At 56.2% G+C, this 17,110-nt stretch overlaps 7 protein-coding genes across 7 annotated transcripts; 4 read left to right on the top strand and 3 right to left on the bottom strand.

Annotated features, from left to right (window-relative positions):
• The first annotated feature begins 995 nt into the window (after positions 1–995).
• On the top strand, positions 996–1,519 carry IE81DRAFT_240081 (hypothetical protein). Its single transcript, XM_025511212.1, has one exon. The coding sequence runs from the start codon at positions 1,113–1,115 to the stop codon at positions 1,440–1,442; it is 330 nt and encodes a 109-aa protein (XP_025371994.1). The 5' UTR covers positions 996–1,112; the 3' UTR covers positions 1,443–1,519.
• Positions 1,520–3,997: 2,478 nt separating this feature from the next.
• On the top strand, positions 3,998–6,668 carry IE81DRAFT_286558 (SKN1-domain-containing protein; the record flags this gene model as incomplete). The annotated part of the gene is made up of 11 exons (XM_025511674.1): positions 3,998–4,210; positions 4,293–4,463; positions 4,540–4,619; positions 4,690–4,744; positions 4,816–4,892; positions 4,970–4,996; positions 5,073–5,083; positions 5,163–5,577; positions 5,765–6,005; positions 6,072–6,150; positions 6,229–6,668. 11 exons carry the CDS (start codon positions 3,998–4,000, stop codon positions 6,666–6,668), a joined length of 1,809 nt encoding a protein of 602 aa, XP_025371995.1.
• Positions 6,669–7,079: 411 nt separating this feature from the next.
• Positions 7,080–8,903, bottom strand: IE81DRAFT_345228 (hypothetical protein; the record flags this gene model as incomplete). The annotated part of the gene is made up of 1 exon (XM_025515895.1): positions 7,080–8,903. One exon carries the CDS (start codon positions 8,901–8,903, stop codon positions 7,080–7,082), a length of 1,824 nt encoding a protein of 607 aa, XP_025371996.1.
• Positions 8,904–11,131: 2,228 nt separating this feature from the next.
• On the bottom strand, positions 11,132–12,708 carry IE81DRAFT_320804 (putative ubiquitin--protein ligase hus5). The gene is made up of 7 exons (XM_025513141.1): positions 12,247–12,708; positions 12,104–12,146; positions 11,942–12,025; positions 11,793–11,865; positions 11,600–11,709; positions 11,418–11,518; positions 11,132–11,338 (listed from the first exon to the last, which is right to left on the bottom strand). Exons 1-7 carry the CDS (start codon positions 12,249–12,251, stop codon positions 11,293–11,295), a joined length of 462 nt encoding a protein of 153 aa, XP_025371997.1. The 5' UTR covers positions 12,252–12,708; the 3' UTR covers positions 11,132–11,292.
• On the top strand, positions 12,233–12,717 carry IE81DRAFT_240152 (hypothetical protein). Its single transcript, XM_025511213.1, has one exon. The coding sequence runs from the start codon at positions 12,371–12,373 to the stop codon at positions 12,641–12,643; it is 273 nt and encodes a 90-aa protein (XP_025371998.1). The 5' UTR covers positions 12,233–12,370; the 3' UTR covers positions 12,644–12,717.
• Positions 12,718–13,306: 589 nt separating this feature from the next.
• Positions 13,307–15,399, top strand: IE81DRAFT_320806 (hypothetical protein). The gene is made up of 2 exons (XM_025513142.1): positions 13,307–14,760; positions 14,907–15,399. Exons 1-2 carry the CDS (start codon positions 13,676–13,678, stop codon positions 15,190–15,192), a joined length of 1,371 nt encoding a protein of 456 aa, XP_025371999.1. The 5' UTR covers positions 13,307–13,675; the 3' UTR covers positions 15,193–15,399.
• On the bottom strand, positions 15,384–17,006 carry IE81DRAFT_364543 (hypothetical protein; the record flags this gene model as incomplete). Its single annotated transcript, XM_025516867.1, has 3 exons — positions 16,495–17,006; positions 15,741–16,424; positions 15,384–15,593 (listed from the first exon to the last, which is right to left on the bottom strand). Exons 1-3 carry the CDS (start codon positions 16,891–16,893, stop codon positions 15,384–15,386), a joined length of 1,293 nt encoding a protein of 430 aa, XP_025372000.1. The 5' UTR covers positions 16,894–17,006.
• Positions 17,007–17,110: the final 104 nt, after the last annotated feature.

The raw sequence follows: 17,110 nt of genomic DNA on the forward strand, positions 1-17,110 counted from the left end.
TTCTCGAACTGGAAGTGGACTTGCGGCAAGCCGATCTCCGTGCCAGCTAGGCTACCTAAAGGCAGATTGATCATCACGTCCATGTGCATGGCATTCATTCACCAGTCACACGTGCTGTCGCGCAAGCTCTCCTTCAATTCTTGAATGGCTAAAAGGAGTCCAAATATCCTACAAAGTGCCTCCGACAGATGGATCAAGGTCATACCGGGGGGTGACGACGCGCCTTGCATCTTTTGCCTACCTCTCCAGCTCGTTGAAGAAGAACCATCTTCGACTTGCTCAGCTCGATCGCAGTTCGTCGGTGTTTATCGTGGTGATCGCATGACTGCCTCGACCGTAGCTATCGTGCATTTCGGTAGACTACCCCGAAGGCTAAGCACGTTGGTGAGACAGGCGAGCGCATCTGCAGAGAGCAGCGTGATGGTGTACTTCTCTCTCTCTTCCCTCTGACCAATCGCATCCGGGTCCACGCTGCGCCACGCGACCCTACATGTCACACTCCTGAGTCGACTTCAGCCATGGATTTCGAAGTGTAAGAGGCGAGGCGAGGCTCACTCCTCGTGACTCGTGACCGTTGGCATGCTGATTCTTGACTGTCGTGTGTGTGACAATGGAGCATCGTGCACAGCAACCATGCATGGCCAGCGCAAATGCATGGTCACTCTTGACTCCACTCCGCTCGACAGAGCAGCAAGGATCGCAAGGGCATCTTCTACGTAGATGTTCCAAGCTTCGCTTGCAGGGTCCATCTTGGATATGGACCTTTTGACTTGCCTTCCATCTCGCAGTCGACCCTGCAGCGGACCAATCTCGGTCTCGCTTTCACTACTCGCTTGCTGGTAGCTTACGTGTGCAGCATCGACCTCGTCATTCTCCATTTCATGGAAAGCCTTCCATCACGCCCACCGCTTCATCTCTGAATGAACATGACGATGAAATCGGATGATCAGGCGCTTGCCACGATGACCGAGTGACAACCGCAAAGGGGGCATGCGATGATCGTCGTCCACACTCTCACTCTCTCCGTGGTGCTTGCGCCACACTTTTGCAACCCAGCCGTACCAGATCCGCCTCGCCAAGAACGAGCTTTATCGATCTGAGTCCGTACCGGAATGTCGACGGCCTCTCGGAGCTTTTCTTGCACTGTCCCAAGCATACGAAACCGGTACGCTATCTGTGCATTGACTCTTCTGTACCATAGCGCGTCCTGTGCCTTCCGAGCGCTTCATGCCGAAACGAGATATAAGATGATGGATGTGTCACAATGGGTGGAACGAGTCGCAGCAAAATCGGGGGCCGTCTGCGCGTTGATGCGCCGCTATGGCACGCACGCCTGCATTTTGTGGGTTCGCGCTCACCCACCCACATTTCGGACTGGCATGGCCAGCAGAGGCTGGCTAGACTGTGTGACTGCAGAGAAGGGCATCGCGAGCCAGAGCTGATGCGTCCTACACGTAGATCGCTTTTGCGTGGTTTGGCGAGCTCAAGTCAACTTGATTAGTAGTCAAATCAGTTCCGGCTCATCACCCCTGCGTGCCGGCTCGCGCTGCTGCATGGATGGATGACCCTTCGCGGGTGCAAGCCATGCGCGGCGGGCCGAGGCAGAAGAGAAGGGCGCACGCAACAGCAGCTATAGCTAGCAGGCGCGCGCGCGCGTGAACACGACCACATCCGCACATCCATCCGTGATCGCAGCATACATCTCCGTTTGGCACGGTCACCCTATCAAAATTTACTTGCCAGCGCATGAGGAGTCAGGTCAGATGTCAGGAGTCGGCGATCGGCGCGCAAGAGGGAGGGCGCGGCAAGATGCAGGAATCAAAATGGGAAACGTGGCGGATGGGTCGGAAGTAGAAAGCGCGAGTCGTACCGAGGAGATGCCGTGTCAGAATACACCATGCCAGTGCGAGAAGCTCTGCCATTGGCAATCTCGACGCTTTATGAATCTGCACTCACACTGAACAGTGATAGTGTCTACACATCAGCCGGAGCGGGAAAGCCAGCTGATGAGACTCGCCAATCTTCCACGGAGATTGGTCGTGCTTCTGCCCAATGTCGGTAATCGTCGGCCGCCTATCGAGCGACGAATGCGAGTGATTGTACGTACGTCGCTCGATGGAGCACCCCTATGGACCCATAGACCGGCAACATTTTCGACGTCTCAAATTCTTGCGAAGCGAGAGAACAACGGCTTCCACTTGCCGGCGTCTCAGGTAGAGCAGACCGCAGCACACTTCCGTCCGAAATGCTCGTGCTTGCGCCGTGGCGGCGCCATTGTCTACGAGAGATGGCCTTTGACTCGCCTTCCTCCGGCGGAGACACGGTGAGAAACCAACAGATTGCTATTCTGTCGGCTATGAGTCGGCGAGCTTTGGGGTCTCTCCACCCCTGCGAGCCACGCTAGCCCCAAGCGGGCTGCACGGACACTTGGATCAGGCGCAGCCAAAGCGGTCTTCCAAGAGACGGACACAGCCAGCATCTAAAGGAAAAGGAGCTTGACTCATGTTTCTGCTTCGCTCATCGCCGATGGCAAACGTCACACGCACCATCAAGAGCGCACATATTGTCTATTACTTTACACGACGCGGACCGTCGCGCAACTCGGTGCACGGAACGCCTCGTTGCGTCTCTTAATCAGACGCAAGAATGAGTACCGCGGGTCCCTGACTCCTGCAGCTCGATTGCTGCTGGTAATTGATGATGCCTTTGCGCCCGCGCTTCGACTTGCCCGTGCTAGCTTTTGCAGCCTTCTCCTCTCGGTACATCAGACGCTTCGCAAAGCGCTCGTTGCGACGTCGCTCGTCGCTCGCCGGCTGCGGCGCATGTTTCCCTTTGCTTCGTGCGACCGGCAACAAACGTTGGCAGTCAGTTCTGGCCCACCAATACCATCCTCGCGGCAGATACTTTGCACGACGTCTGTTTGCCTCATGTGGCGACCGTCGCCCAACCACTGATCGCATCAAAGCAGCAAAGTACGCGTTCGCTCCTGATCATTTCGACGACCAGGCGTCCCCATTGGCAATGTCGACAGAGTCGGATGGTGCTCCATCAGCTTCTTCTGGAAGCCAGATGCTCATGCGACTGGACACTGAGCGCCATCAGCAGACGCAACATTCGACCGGCGCTCAGCGTGGCGGTTATGCTCCTGTCAACCTCGATTCTCCCGCCGCGGACGCCCAGTGGAGAGGGGCGCCCATTGGCTCGGACGGCAGTCCTACAGCTGGAACAACCGACTTGACCGGTGTTCCAAGTGGGAAAAGACCTGAAGATGGGCATCAAGCCGTCAATTTGGGGCCCGCACATGCAAGACAGGTCGCACCCCATCAGCAGCAGAACGTCATGCAAAGGCGAAGACACAGTGAGAGCGTTGATGTTTGCGAAGGTGCACAGCAATCAAGACGAGATCCGGCATCGAGAGGTCAACCACAGCAATCACCAATTGGTCAAATCAATGCATCGCAACCAGTAAGTTGAGATAAACCCAAGCTTTCGTGTCCCGCCTTGTTGCTCATTGCTCGTGTGGTCGTGCGCTACGCAGCGCTCAATGCCTCGCGGTGGCCGTGCGCCCATGCCATCACAGAAAAGGTGGGACAATCGTCAGCCCTCGGCGCAGCAATCATCCGCTCCTTACCTGGCAGTCAACGGTGCAGCCGTGCTCCATGACGGGTCCCAATCAGCCGAACTTGGAGCAGGTCACAGCAGCTCTTCTCGTGATGGTACCAGCAGCTCTGCAAACAATTCGGCCGGTCGGGGGATGGAAGGCAAGCGTATCAGCTCCGTGTCTCAGGCCGCTGCAAGTACTTCTTGGTCGCATGGAACATCGGCTACGATGGACTGGAACAACGAGCATGATCCTGGTAGATGGCACGTCGATGGTAAAGAGGCCGACGACTACCTGCACGACCCTGACCAGTCTTTAGGACGAAGGTGAGCACTGCCCACTCGCGCTGCGACTTGTGCGCCGAGACGTTTGTGCTGAGAGTCTCGCTTCGCTGCTATGCCGCTGTACAGCTGCGTGCCAGCGCCTTTCAGATCGGCAAGGACTTTTTGCAACTTTATAACTCTGCTCTGTCTCATCTTTGGCATCATGAGCCTCTTTCTGGGCTACCCTCTCCTGGACTACTTCTACGGATTCCACCCTAGTAAGCACGGAGGATTCAACCTGGGAGGCACGAATGCGAGTGGTCAGATCCCCAGCTACAAGAGTCTCGTCAGTTGCAGCGCTCAGAGCGAAGAGGAAGATGCATGCGCGCGGTACTCACGCTTAGTTTGGTGCATTCATCTTGCGCTAGGGCATACGTGAAGGGCTGATTGACCCAGACACAGATATGAAGCGACACGGACAGATTCAAGGCTCGGATGGAAACATGCTCAAGCTCGTCTTTTCAGACGAGTTCAATGTCGACGGCAGAAGTTTCTACCCTGGCGACGATCCATTTTGGGAAGCCTTGGATTTGCATCCTGTGAGTGCTCCGCATTCGCGCAGTACAAGATTCTTGGGCTTCGGTAGCTGACCATGAACGAGGGGGTGGCTGGCAGTGGGGAACAGGTGACTTTCAGTGGTACGATCCCTCTGCCGTCACTACGCGGGACGGAGCCTTGCAAATCACTGCAACCGAGTGAGCATCATTACGAACAGGAGCCAGGCGATGCATCGTCTTTGCTCAGCCCCGTCTGTCCCATTTGCAGAATTGAAAACCATAATCTCAACTTTAGAAGCGGAGAAATACAGAGCTGGAACAAGGTGAGCTTGGACGTTCTGATTTCTTTGCCGTTGCGGTAATGTCGACGTCTCATGCATTGGCTTTTGTACAGTTGTGCTATCAAGGCGGCCTTCTCGAAGTTGGGGTGCGACTTCCTGGGTCGCCCCAGGTGTCAGGTTGGTGGCCTGCGTGAGTGCATCGGCGTGGAGCTAGAGCTATAGCGAGAGGCCGAAAGGCTGAATCCTTGCGCGCATTGACCCCTCAAGCGTTTGGACCATGGGCAATTTGGGTATGTGAAACCAGCTGCGGTTCGTATCGACCCTGTTGTAAGCGCAAGCTGACTCGAAATGGCAACGCGGCCATAGGAAGAGCAAATTACGGTACGTCGCTGCATTGGTGTTAACCTGCAAGCCGTTCGCTGCATCCAGACTCTCATCTTCGTCCTCGTCCTTCGACCAGGCGCAACGACGGAAGGCCTCTGGCCCTACGCTTATAATGAATGTGACAGAGGGGCTCTGATAAATCAGACAGATGCGGATGGTCTGGGCCCAACAGCCGCTCTGGAATCAGGCGCGGAAACGGACTTCAACAAGATCTACAAGACCAAGAGCCTGAGCTATCTACCAGGCATGCGTCTTGGTCGCTGCACCTGCGAAGGTGAAGATCATCCTGGACCTGAGCACCCCGATGGAGGCTGGGTGGCTCGATCGGCCCCCGAGATCGATCTGTACGAAGCTCAGGTCGGGTGGCACCCCAAACGAGGGGAATTGAGTCTCAGTGGGCAATTTGCTCCGTTCAACGCCGGGTATTGGCTCGGCAATGAGTCCAATGTGGACTTTGTTCCTGGCGACTTTGTTTTGAGCTCATACAGGGGGTGAGTCGAGCACATGGCTGCTTGCGACAGGATGGTGATGCGGTCGTAAAGGACTGCGAGTATCGCGAAGAGGCCGAGAAGTCGCAAATTAGACCTGTGACTTGCTGCGCAGGATGCAGTTGACATGATCGTTCGGACACGCTCCTGCTTACTGCTGTTCATCCTTCGTTCCAAACTTCACCTTCAGAAACATCTTCCAGCAAGCAGCCTCTGGCATCGCACCTGCCAATCAGGACGCCTATGAGCTTACGGGTGGGACGTACAGCCGTGTCAGCGTCGAGTACAAACCCGGTTACGAATCCGATGGAGCTTTCATAGAATGGAAGATTGATGGCCATCTCGGATGGAGGATGAACGCTGCGGCAGTGGGACCAGACGAACGAGCTGGAATCGCTGCTAGGAACATCGCTGAAGAGCCTCAGTACATTGTGAGCTGGACACCATGACGCGTAGTCTGCACGACAGCGCCATTCACTAACGCGCCACCTGGACAGATCATGAACTTGGCTCTCTCGAAAGGTTTTGGTGTCATCGAGTTCGACCAGATCAAGTTCCCTGCAACTATGAGCGTTGGTGAGTTGCTCGAGTCCACACGTCGTACGGAGCCAGCGTCTGGCTAAATTTCTGATCCTCTCCAAATTCCGTCTGCAGACTACGTGCGTCTGTACCAGGATCCCAAGAACATCAGGGTGGGCTGCGACCCTAAAGATCATCCTACCAAGGACTACATCGAACGGCACATGGAAGCTTATACCAACGCAAATCTGACGACGTGGGGCAACACGCGCAGCGTAGGTGGATACGGAGCAAATTGGCCGCGAAACAAGCTGTACGACGGAGGAAAGGGCTGCGAGGCTGAGCCAAGGAATTACCCTGGAAACTTGCGGACCGGAACGGCTGCGCACAGTAGCGATGGCGGCGACTTGCCACCTGCGATCAATGGCCAGCAGGTTGCCGGCCCTATCACTAATCCTGTCGGACCGACGCATGCGGGAGCCGCTGGGCCTGACCCTGACGTCGACACAGAGACCACGCCCGTAGCAGAACCCGGCCCAGCGACGGTGACGGACGACGAGGACGATGGAACGTAGGGCGACGAGAACTCCTGAAATGCTTTCCTGCCACCCTCTCAAGGTTGATCTCAGGACCAACGGCGATCCTTGCTGTTTTATGTCACTTGACTTATTTGTACTCTTTTCCTCAATTAATGTGTGTGTAGCAGTCATGACGTGCGGCTGGTCCTATCCGGCAGACCAGCTTTGTGAACTCTGTGTCACCGTGGCTACTACCACAGGCAGTCATCTTGTTGATCGCGAGCACGTTCAAACCACAATACAAGCCTGCTATCGCCCCGCATTTCTCTCATCACATCATGCATTGGTAGAGTACAGTGGGGCAATGCCATAAGCGTCTACATCAGAAGTGTTCAAGTCTCAAGGGCCTTGTCGACGGCTATTTTGGTGTGCTTCCTTTCACGCTTGAGCCTCGTCGGCTCTGACGGCTCAGCACATTCCATTATGAACGCACCCCATCGCCTGATAGCCACTCTGACTGATATCACCGCCGATGATTGACTTGGTCGAGCCCGCCTTTTGCTGCGCTGCGCTAGCGATGGAGTCGGGGGGTTCGTGCGTCATTGCGCGTCTAGCGTTCTTCTCCTGAAGCGGCAATGGCTGACCCGCGAAACCGTGAGCTTCATACCACTCCTTGTCGTGCACGACTGGTCCGTGCAAGGGCGAGGGCTCTCGGGGAAGAATAGGCCTCTCCTTTGACAATGGCACGGTGGTGCCAAAGGTTACGTGCTGACCAGGAAAGGTCGCGTACCTTCTTGCAAGTTCTTCATTCTCTTCAGAGTCATCTGGTCCGCCGTCATCCTCAGACTCTGAGCGTGCGCCGAAGGACTGAGGCCCGTGACCACCGCGGCCACCTGGCCCGCCGAAGCCACCCGGTCCGCCTGGTCCACCAAAGCCGTGACCGCCTGGCGGGCCGCCGGGACCACCATGAGGACCGAGCGGGTCTCTAGCAGCCAGAACATCCTGGTCGTTGTCCGAGCGAGCGCCAAAACCTTGAGGGCCTCGACCGCCACCAAAACCACCAGGGCCTCCAGGACCACCATGACCACCCGGTCCACCGGGTCCCCCAAAGCCGTGACCGCCTGGCGGGCCGCCATGGCCACCATGAGGACCGAGCGGGTCTCTAGCCGCCAGAAGATCCTCGGCCTTTTGAGAGCGAGCTCCGAAGGATGGAGGGCCGCGTCCATCGCCACGGCCTCCACCAAAGCCTCCATGGCCACCAGCGCCTCCAGGTCCTCCAAATCCTCCTGGACCGCCAGGGCCGCCATGAGGGCCAGCGTGAGGGCCCAAGGGGTCTCTTGTAGCGAGCACCTCTTCGACGTCGTCAGCGATGGTGCGAGCTCCGAAGGATGGGGGACCGTGTCCACCGCCACGACCGCCTCCGAAGCCTCCTCGGCCACCTGGTCCGCCAGGGCCACCGAAGCCTCCGCGACCGCCGAAACCGCCAGGGCCACCAGGACCACCAGGACCACCGTGGCCGCCTGGCGGGCCGCCGGGACCACCGTGAGGTCCTAGAGGGTCTCTGGCAGCCAAAGATCGTCCGCCGTATCGACCACCAGCAAAAGAAGGACCACCTCTACCCCTTCCTCCTCCGAAACCGCCTCTTCCAGGTCCACCGAAGCCGCCACGTGCCCCGGGACCTTGACGACGTTCAGCGGATCTTCCGAACACTGCTTCAAGTTCTTCCTGCTCCAATTCTCTTCGAAGGATTTGTGGACGCACGCCATTGGCGAGAATGGGAGGAGATGGGAAAGATTTGCCCTCTCGCTCCATCGATTGCTGCATCTCTGGTGTGACGACCATTCGACGGCTCATCGCTTCTTTCTCCTCCTCGCGACGAAGAATGTGCATCGTTCCAGGAGTCGAGGTTGGAAGAGACTTGCCGTCTTGCTCCATTTGTCTTTGCATCTCTGGTGTGATGACGATCCGACGGGTAAGGTCGGCTTCCACATCTCGTTCGCGGTTGATGACTACGGGACCGTGACCCATTGGCAAAGGTTTGACATTGCCGTCACCGTCTGGCTTGCCCCATGCCAAATCTGGAAGTTGACCGTCGCGAGGGGCACGTCGACCATTGAGCACCAAAGGACCGTCGGTGAATTGTAGAGGGGTGATGTTGCCTTTCTGTACCTGGCCAATAGCGGGATCTACAGGTGGGAGTTGACCGTCGCGAGGAAGAGGGGCGCCGGCGGTGAAAGAGGAAGCGGCCAGCGCAGCAGCGATGAATGCTGAGGTGAGCTTGATGTGAACCATGGCGTAGTAATTCTATGTATGCGTGAGGGATAGACGAGAGTGCAAAAAATTGGTGCTGATCCAGTCAACGAGAGTGCGAAGGAATAGGCGGGAGAAAGTGCAATGATGATATCCTACGACCGGCGCAGAATGAGGGGAATAGTTTGTTTGTTTGGCGAGTCGCAAGGAGAAAAGAGGAAGAGGACTGGGTGAATGGGGAGTGGCTATACTTATAGTTTTTCGCAGCGGGGCACGAGCATCGAGCGCTCCCCGCCATAGCCACCATCCCCTTCCCCCCTTGACCGGCGGCATGAAGGCTCATCGCAAGCTCAGCAGGTCATGACGCAGCCCGATGCCAGTCTTCGAAGTCCTTTGCATAAATGCACGCCATCTTGCGCAAGCTTGGGACTCAGATCAGTCATCGTCGTGAGTCGGTGGGTGTGCAACTGCGCCCGCACGGCTGCTTTTCTGTACGTGCGTCTCGAGGCTCACGAAGGCCCTTCTTTCGATTCGGGCAGCTGATCGGCCGCATCATTACTGTCACACTGGATGCCTGCAAGGCTACGTGGCTGCTCAGTCGTGAGTGAGCTGTGAGGCGGATGAAGTGGAGAGGAGAGCGAAAAGCCGCCCGCATCCGTGCAGAGCTCGCGGAGCATTTTGTGCGTGAGTGCGGCGGCGGGGGCGGCGGCGGCGGCATCCACCTCAAACTATAGCTAGGAGGCCAAAATGCGCGCGCAAGCATCGAGGCGTAGTCGGCGTGCAGCACTGCGCCCGGCTGCATGAGAACGAAGACTTTTGCACCGCTGCTGACGCTGCATGCCGCAACTCAGACTCGTGACTGCTTATAGCGGTACGGTGCCGGTCCATGCTGGCGCTGGTAATCGAGCTTTCCGTCTCTAGACACGTCGCTCCACATACCTGTACATTCCCATTTCGCAATCTGAATGCCTCCATGCCCCCCGGTCCAGCTAAACGTCCCGCTCGATCAAAAGTCATGAGCGCATGATGGAGTACAGCAGTCTGAGTCACAATCAAGCCTGCAACCTATTTGTCATTATGGCAAGCAAAGCAAAAGCTTGCGGACACGAAGCCGATCGACGGCCACGTCCATTCGCCCAGCTGTACCTGCTGCATTCGTGAGTGACGAGGGAGCATGTACGCATGCCCATGGTCCAAGCTCTACTGCAGCAGTCGGAGATGACCCGTTGTTTGTGATGACGCAAGCATCTCGAGCCAATTTTGAAAAGTATAGATTGACAGTGATGGAAGAGAGCTGTGAAGTTGAGACTGCCGGGGTCATACCATGTTGGCCCTTCAACGCCACATGCAAGGTCCTATTAGCCGCTCAAGCTCTACTGCGCCCGATCTCTAATTGCCGAAAAGGTCGCATCTATTCTTGTCCGCCCAACCCTGATCCCGAACGCTGCAATCCGTGAGTGTTTGGCTCGCATCGCCTCGGTCGAGGGGTTGATCAAGAACGCACATGCGCGCGACTGACTAGCTTCGAGTCCTGGTATGACGAGTGCCTGCGACTGATGGCACCAATCCTTCGTGAGGTAGCCTTTGCCAGGCCAGTACAGGTATAAGGCGCAAGCACTCCTTCGCCCAGTTTCACGAGTCGACATGAAATTTGGGTCAGGCGCAATTGATTCGCATCGTGTAAGTGGGATTAGCGCGAAGAGAAGGGCGCCAACCTGCAGCCCCATACGTGCTTCTATAACGACGTGGCCAGCGAAGCTAGACCGTCATGCGTGATTCTATCAGGCCCCTCTCCTCGCAACGGTCCATTGCGCAAAGCGCTTTCCTCTCACGGTCCCAAGCCCCATCGGGCTCTCTCCCCATTCGGCGTATGGAACATTTCGCCGCACATCAAGGCGTAGAGACCCACAATGTGACTTCTTCAATGACAACAAGTCGAAAGAGGTGTTGTGCAGCAAAGAAGATGGAGGAATCAAAGCACGAAGCGAAAGGGCGTCTCGATCCTCTTACACCTGCTGCTGCTGCTGGCGTTATCGACCAAGCATTCAATCGCGGGTCACGATTCCCGCCTCTTCACACTATGCTCGCGCCACACGAATCGAGAGATCCTCAATTCGCTCTGGCGCCCGCAACCCGGTGGAAGTGCCCATAGTCCATACTGATGGCAGCACCAGTCAAAGCCCAACGGTAGGCGGTGACCAATCGGTCGAACAGCAAACGCATATTCCATCCTCCTTGCGCGGAGGCGAAACAACGCTAACCGCATGTTGCGCCAAGCTTCGTGGCATATGCACCATCGCAAATTTACAACAACCGATGACATTGTGAGGGAGAAAAGAGCTCGGGCTCGCCTGGCAAGAGCGAGGACGATACGCGTAGTGCTGAATGGATGGCGCCTTCGGAGATGTTTCGCTCTCCGAGGCGAATGACTTCAGGTAGTGTCGCGCCTTTCATGAGCTTGCTGCCTGATCCTTCGCCTGAGCGTGGGCACAAGCAGCACCGGCTCAGCGATGAGCTCCACTCTTTCGGCAAGCGAGCCCGCAAAGCGACACTCACTCGTATTGAGCCTTGTCCTTCTGGAAGAGCTGGAAAGCATCCGATTGTGCGGGGTCGGCAGCGTTTGGCTCGGTCAACAAAGTTTGGATACCTTGAAGAATCTGTGTGATGAAGCAGTAGCGGTCGCGATGGTCATGAGTCCGTCATACGAGCATGATGTGAGCACGATGCGCGTGACTCACCTGCTTCAGGTTCAAAGATGCCTTCCAGCCTTTCTCCTCGTCCAGAATGGAAAGGCACACTGTGCCGCTCGGGAACACGTTTGGGTGGAAGAGAGGAGGAGTGAACTTGCCTGCGACAGCAACCAGATATTTGCGGGGTTTGTCAGCAGGATAAAGAGAGACTTGGCAGCTCGCACAGCTTCCCGCCGCTCACACTTGGGAGGCTTGGCAGGATATTCCTCTGGGAAGATCATCTTGAGCGTGTACATTCCTCCAGCCCAAGGTGTCTGAGAGCGCCGAGGCAGGCAGGCATCAGATCCGTGTGCCGTCACGATTCTCGACTCCTTCTAGCTATTTACTCACGTCTGGTTTGCCGGGGATGCCGACATCCCATTCTAGCAAGTTCAAGGTCCCATCCTCCTTCTTCACCGGTCGCGCATAGAATCCCTGGTGCATCGAATACAGCCCAGTCGGTAAGCTGCCCAGAAAAGGGGATGTGCTTTACAAGCTACGAGAGCTACTTACGTAGATACCATTCTTCTTCCACTGCTTCCGCTCTTCGGCGAGCCTGTGGGTAGGGAAGGGCATGAGCTCAGATTTGCTGATGTGCGACCAGCGGAAGCAGTGGTAACTAATTGTAGGCAGCTAGAGAGCACTTTGCAGCTTACCTCATTGTGCACAACGACATGTTGCTTGCTACCTCGTTGCGGTGCTATCTCGTCTACTGCCTGCAATCCACGCTACGTCTGCCTTCCAAGTTGGCTGGACTCAGCAGATGAAGCTTCCCGCCCGATGTATGCGCCTACAGCGATCTTGAGTCTCAGGAGGCCTCCTCTCTTGTGGCGTGGATCACTTCGGCCGCAGAGAAAGTTCGTGAGACGAACCTCAATTCGCAGGAGTGGCTGGGATGAGCGGCGCGAGACCAAGTCGCGTCGGTCTGGATGGAACGATGACGCGACGAGGAATCGGTGCCTCACAGACACGTGCAGAGTGAGATGGTGGTCGAGAGCTGGGTGCAGGGCGGCCAGACAGAAGTGGCTGCAAGGGAAGCGCGTTGTCAGCTGATGAGGTGTGTGATCTAAATGAGCCTAGATGGATAGTCATGCTGATTTGGTTCACGATTGTGGTTCTGATTCAAGCTTGTTTTTGAATGTGATGATTGTGAGGTTCATATATCAGACACGCGGCAATCTTCAATCACGTGATTAAAACTTTCTACACACGTGACTCCGCACAGCTCGTCACGGGGTCGAGGGTTGCTCGGCGAAAAAGCGAAGTACTGACTATGACTCTTGACTCCAAAACTCAAGACTACAACAGACTGCCAGTATGCCTGTGTCGTCGTCAAGATTAAGACTCGCTCGCGAAATCAGATCTCGAGCGGAGGTGGCCCGCACCTCCGCGCGTCCTCCCCGCCACACGCGCGTGCATGGATGCACTGCGCAGCTATATGCTGCATAGCTTGCAATTACGTCGACGAGGGCGGGCGCGGCAGCAGGCGTTAGGCGAAGCGCCCCTTTCGGCTGTCACGTCACGAGCCGCGCGAAGCTACGGCTCCTGATGATGATGAGAGAATTTGAGCTGCTGCATGCATGCATGCACGCGCGGCAACAGTAGAAGCAGCAGCAGCAAAAACAATCGTGATAATTCCCCAATTCCCCATCGAGTCGCCGACTGGCATCGCCGGAATTTGAGGCGCGAACGACACACCGCACGCACGCACGCAGGGTGCAGTCACAACAGTCACGAGTGAAGTGTGCGTGCAGCAGTCAGAGAGGTGCGAGTCGTGAGTGGCACATTCAGTAGTAGTGACTTCGCATGCGCACCGCTCAGCCAGAATTTCAGGTTCAAAGCTTTTGGGAATCGAGGGGCTGGACGAAGTTGCGATTCAGAGTTGGGAGACCTCATTCATTTACTTTGGCACGAGCTCCACGCTTCGCAAGTTGTATCCATCTCATCACCCTCTGTGCCCACCATTCTCCCCTCTGCTCATTTCTCTGCTGTCGTAGCTGTTCTTCCACGCTTGGCTACCCGCAGATCAGAAGCTTCTGGCTAGCAGCTCAGTCGTCATTGCCACTACGCAGCGAAAGCGTCGATATGTCAGCTGCCACCTCGACCAGGTCGGCAACCGCCGCAGCTGAAAAAGCGGCAGCATCCGCCGCTGCACTTCAAGGGCCCGCCCAGACTCCAGCGACGCAGCGTCTGCGCCTCATCTCATCCAAGCAGCTCGAGTCTCACAAGACCGCTTCTTCGTTGTGGGTCACTTACAAGGGCAATGTCTATGATGTGACGGAATTCGCTCCTGACCATCCCGGTGGCGATGACTTGATCTTGGAGTATGCGGGCAAGGATATGGAGGAGATCATGGACGACATCGACTCTCACAGTCACTCTGACTCGGCTTACGAGATTCTCAAAGAGAACCTGGTCGGTCGTTTGCCAATCACGCAGGAGGAGCATGCCGCTCTGGCCGAAGCTGAAATCGGCGGCGCAGACTTTACGGGCAAGGACGACGAGCTGGTCATCACTGCCGACTTCCAACCTTCAGACACGGACTTGACGAGCGATTTCGAGAAGCACGCATTCTTGGATCTGAACAAGCCGCTGTTGGTTCAAGTGTGGAATGGAACTTGGGGAAAAGAATTTTACTTGCAGCAGGTGCACTCTCCTCGACATCTCAAGGAGAGCGCCAGACTATTCAAGAGTCCCTTTTTGGAAATGTTTACAAGAACTCCTTGGTGGGTGGTGCCTCTGGTTTGGGCGCCCATCAGCGCCGCCTTGTTCCAACGAGCCACGAGCCAATTTGCGGCCAATGCGCTCAAGAGGGCAACAGCTACAGCAGCTGCTAAAGCCGCCGCCTCTTCAGCCGCATCCTCCGTTCCATCCTCTTCCGCTTTCGCATCTTTCCGACAATTGCTAGCCGGCTCGGGCTCTGCAGCCCTCGCGGCGGCAAAGCAAGCGCAGATCAATGAGACGCAACCAGAAATCTTGGCTAGCGTCGCGCCTGCCGCATTGGCTTCTACTCTGGCTTGCTTCGCCACCGGCGTCGTCATCTGGACCATCCTCGAGTACACCATGCACCGCTTCCTCTTCCACGTCGACGAGATGCTTCCGGACAGACCCTTCTTCCTCATGCTCCACTTTTTGCTTCATGGCATCCACCACTACCTGCCCATGGATCGGTGAGTGTTGGCAACCGCATTTGATATGGCTACGGCTCCATGACGCAGCTAGTCGCAGTGCTCTGGCGCTTCCGACACTGTGCTCTGGCGCTTTCGAAGGACTCTTGGCTAATTCGCGATGCCGCTCTTCGTCTTGCGCTGTGCAGACTTCGTCTCGTCATGCCTCCTCTTCTCTTTGCGGTGCTAGAATTCCCATTCACTCGTCTAGCATACGCGTTGTTCCCAGTCGCCATCGCCAACGGCATCATTAGTGGAGCGTTCGCCATGTACGTCGTCTACGACGTCATGCACTACTCGTTGCATCACCACAGGCTGCCACAGTACCTCCGCGAGATGAAGGCTTACCACTTGGCTCATCATTACAAGAACTACGAGGAAGGTTTCGGAGTCACCAGCAAGATTTGGGATTGGGTATTTGGTACCGAGCTTTAGGTGTCGATTTCCCTCTTTCACTTCTGGAAAGATTCGTTGCCTCGCAATCTCTTCACGTCTGAGGCCTCTCGCAGGCGAGGCGCCTACAGCCCACTTGTCGCAGAGGCACTCTTCACGTCCATGTATGTATCAGCCGACGATCTTTGCATGTCGCTGACGCGCCCGTCACGAGCCGATCTCAACGATTGATCTCATGAAGGTCCTTGCCTTTCCCAACTTCGCTGTGCTGCGTGATGCGACTTAGCCATGTAAGTGTAGCCAAGCTTGGTGCCGGGTTGGCGTTCGGCAGCTCCGCGCGAATATGTGAACGGCATGACGGTGAAAGCAAAAGAGTGCAAGAGCGTCGTGACGATCCAGATTGGCGCACCTCCAGCGCTCCAACGGCTGAGACCGCGTTCGTTCTGTGAATAACATCAGCTAGTGTCTTCATGGGGCCGCGGCGTTGCATTGAGCACGCGCTAGCGGAAGCTGACCGAACCACGAATGGCCCAGCATCAGCTGGAAATCCACGCTGTGATGAGCTGAGCAACGTCAAACGGTCCACTCACCATCACTTCGAAGAGCCTGCTCCAAAGCAATGCCAGCTCTTTACGTTTTGCTTTGGCATGGAGCGATACCGCTCGTCGTTCGGCGTCTGGATTTGCGTGCGCTGCGTAGATGTGCGACATGGAGGGCGAGGAGGCCCAGTCTACCCATACCGCTTGCCATTGCGCTTCAGCATCTCTTCGGAAAGTCGTAGACGCACATGCGGATTCATGCTGTGCTTGATGCGTTCGGAGAATGGGCTTGCTTCTCACGAGCACATTTCGCCCGTACACGTCTCCATGGCACCTTGGTGTGCATTGAAGGGCTTCAATGGCAGCTTGACACGCCTCTCTGCAGAGTCTGGTCGGATGTAGAGCGTGGGACTGAGCAGAGCCGTGGGGCGCTTCGAGCGTCGTCCAGCCTTGTTGTGGTCTCAGGTAGTCAATCAAGATTCCTCTTGAGCTTTGTTTGATGGCAGTAATCAGTCCTTGAGGTGTTTGCGTGGCGCTTGCCAAATGATCTAGGTTCAGCCATCCGAAGCAATGTGGAGCAATGGCCTCTAGCTGTCGCTGATCTAGATCATTGGTAGCACACTCGTGTTCACCGCCAGTCGTAGTAGGGGGCAGTAGAAGACCTTGCCTTCCTAGCGACGCATAAGCTTGTGACTCTCGCTCAAATTGAAGCGAACCAATTTCTGTCTTGTGGAACTATCGATGAAGAGCAAGGAATGAGCCAACGTGGCATGAAATCACTGCACGAGTCTCTAGGGCCTCTCACCAATTTGAGCACGACCAGTCGGCCGTTACACATTTTGATGAGGTGAACAGATGATGCTCTACCTCTAGACAAGGTTCCGCAGACTTGTAGAGGCGATGCCGAACTGTTGCCCTGCCCGTCGCTCCACTCCGAGGCGACGCGATCACCATTCACCTCATTCTTCACCGCAACCACCGCAAGATCTCCTCGTCCAAGTAGTGCTCTTGCGGAAATCTCTTTAAGCTCGAAGTCGAACACAGCCTGCCCAATACCGCACAGGCTTGCAACGGACTCGTTCGGGTCAGCATCGCCCGCAAAGGGATTGTCTCCAAAAGGTCGAGGAAGCGCTTCGTCCTCTGCCAGCCCATAAGCGAGTCTCAGCTTGGCTTCTTGACGAGCGTTCAGAGAGCTTCGCATCATGGCGGTCAAGAGCCACCCCTCAACTTGATGACCACCCACACACGCTAGGGTAGAGGCTGTTCCATCCACATAGACTTGGATCACTCGTTCCAGCTCGACATGTGGCGCAATCGTGAGGATGTAAGTACAGACGGACCCGCGCAACGATCGACAGCGCGTCAGAGGCGCTTCGCTGCACGAGTGCCGCGCAGACGACTCGCGCTGTCGAGCTTCGCTG

This window comes from Ceraceosorus guamensis, assembly GCF_003144195.1.
Source record: "Ceraceosorus guamensis strain MCA 4658 unplaced genomic scaffold IE81scaffold_8, whole genome shotgun sequence".
Lineage (NCBI taxonomy): Eukaryota > Fungi > Basidiomycota > Exobasidiomycetes > Ceraceosorales > Ceraceosoraceae > Ceraceosorus > Ceraceosorus guamensis.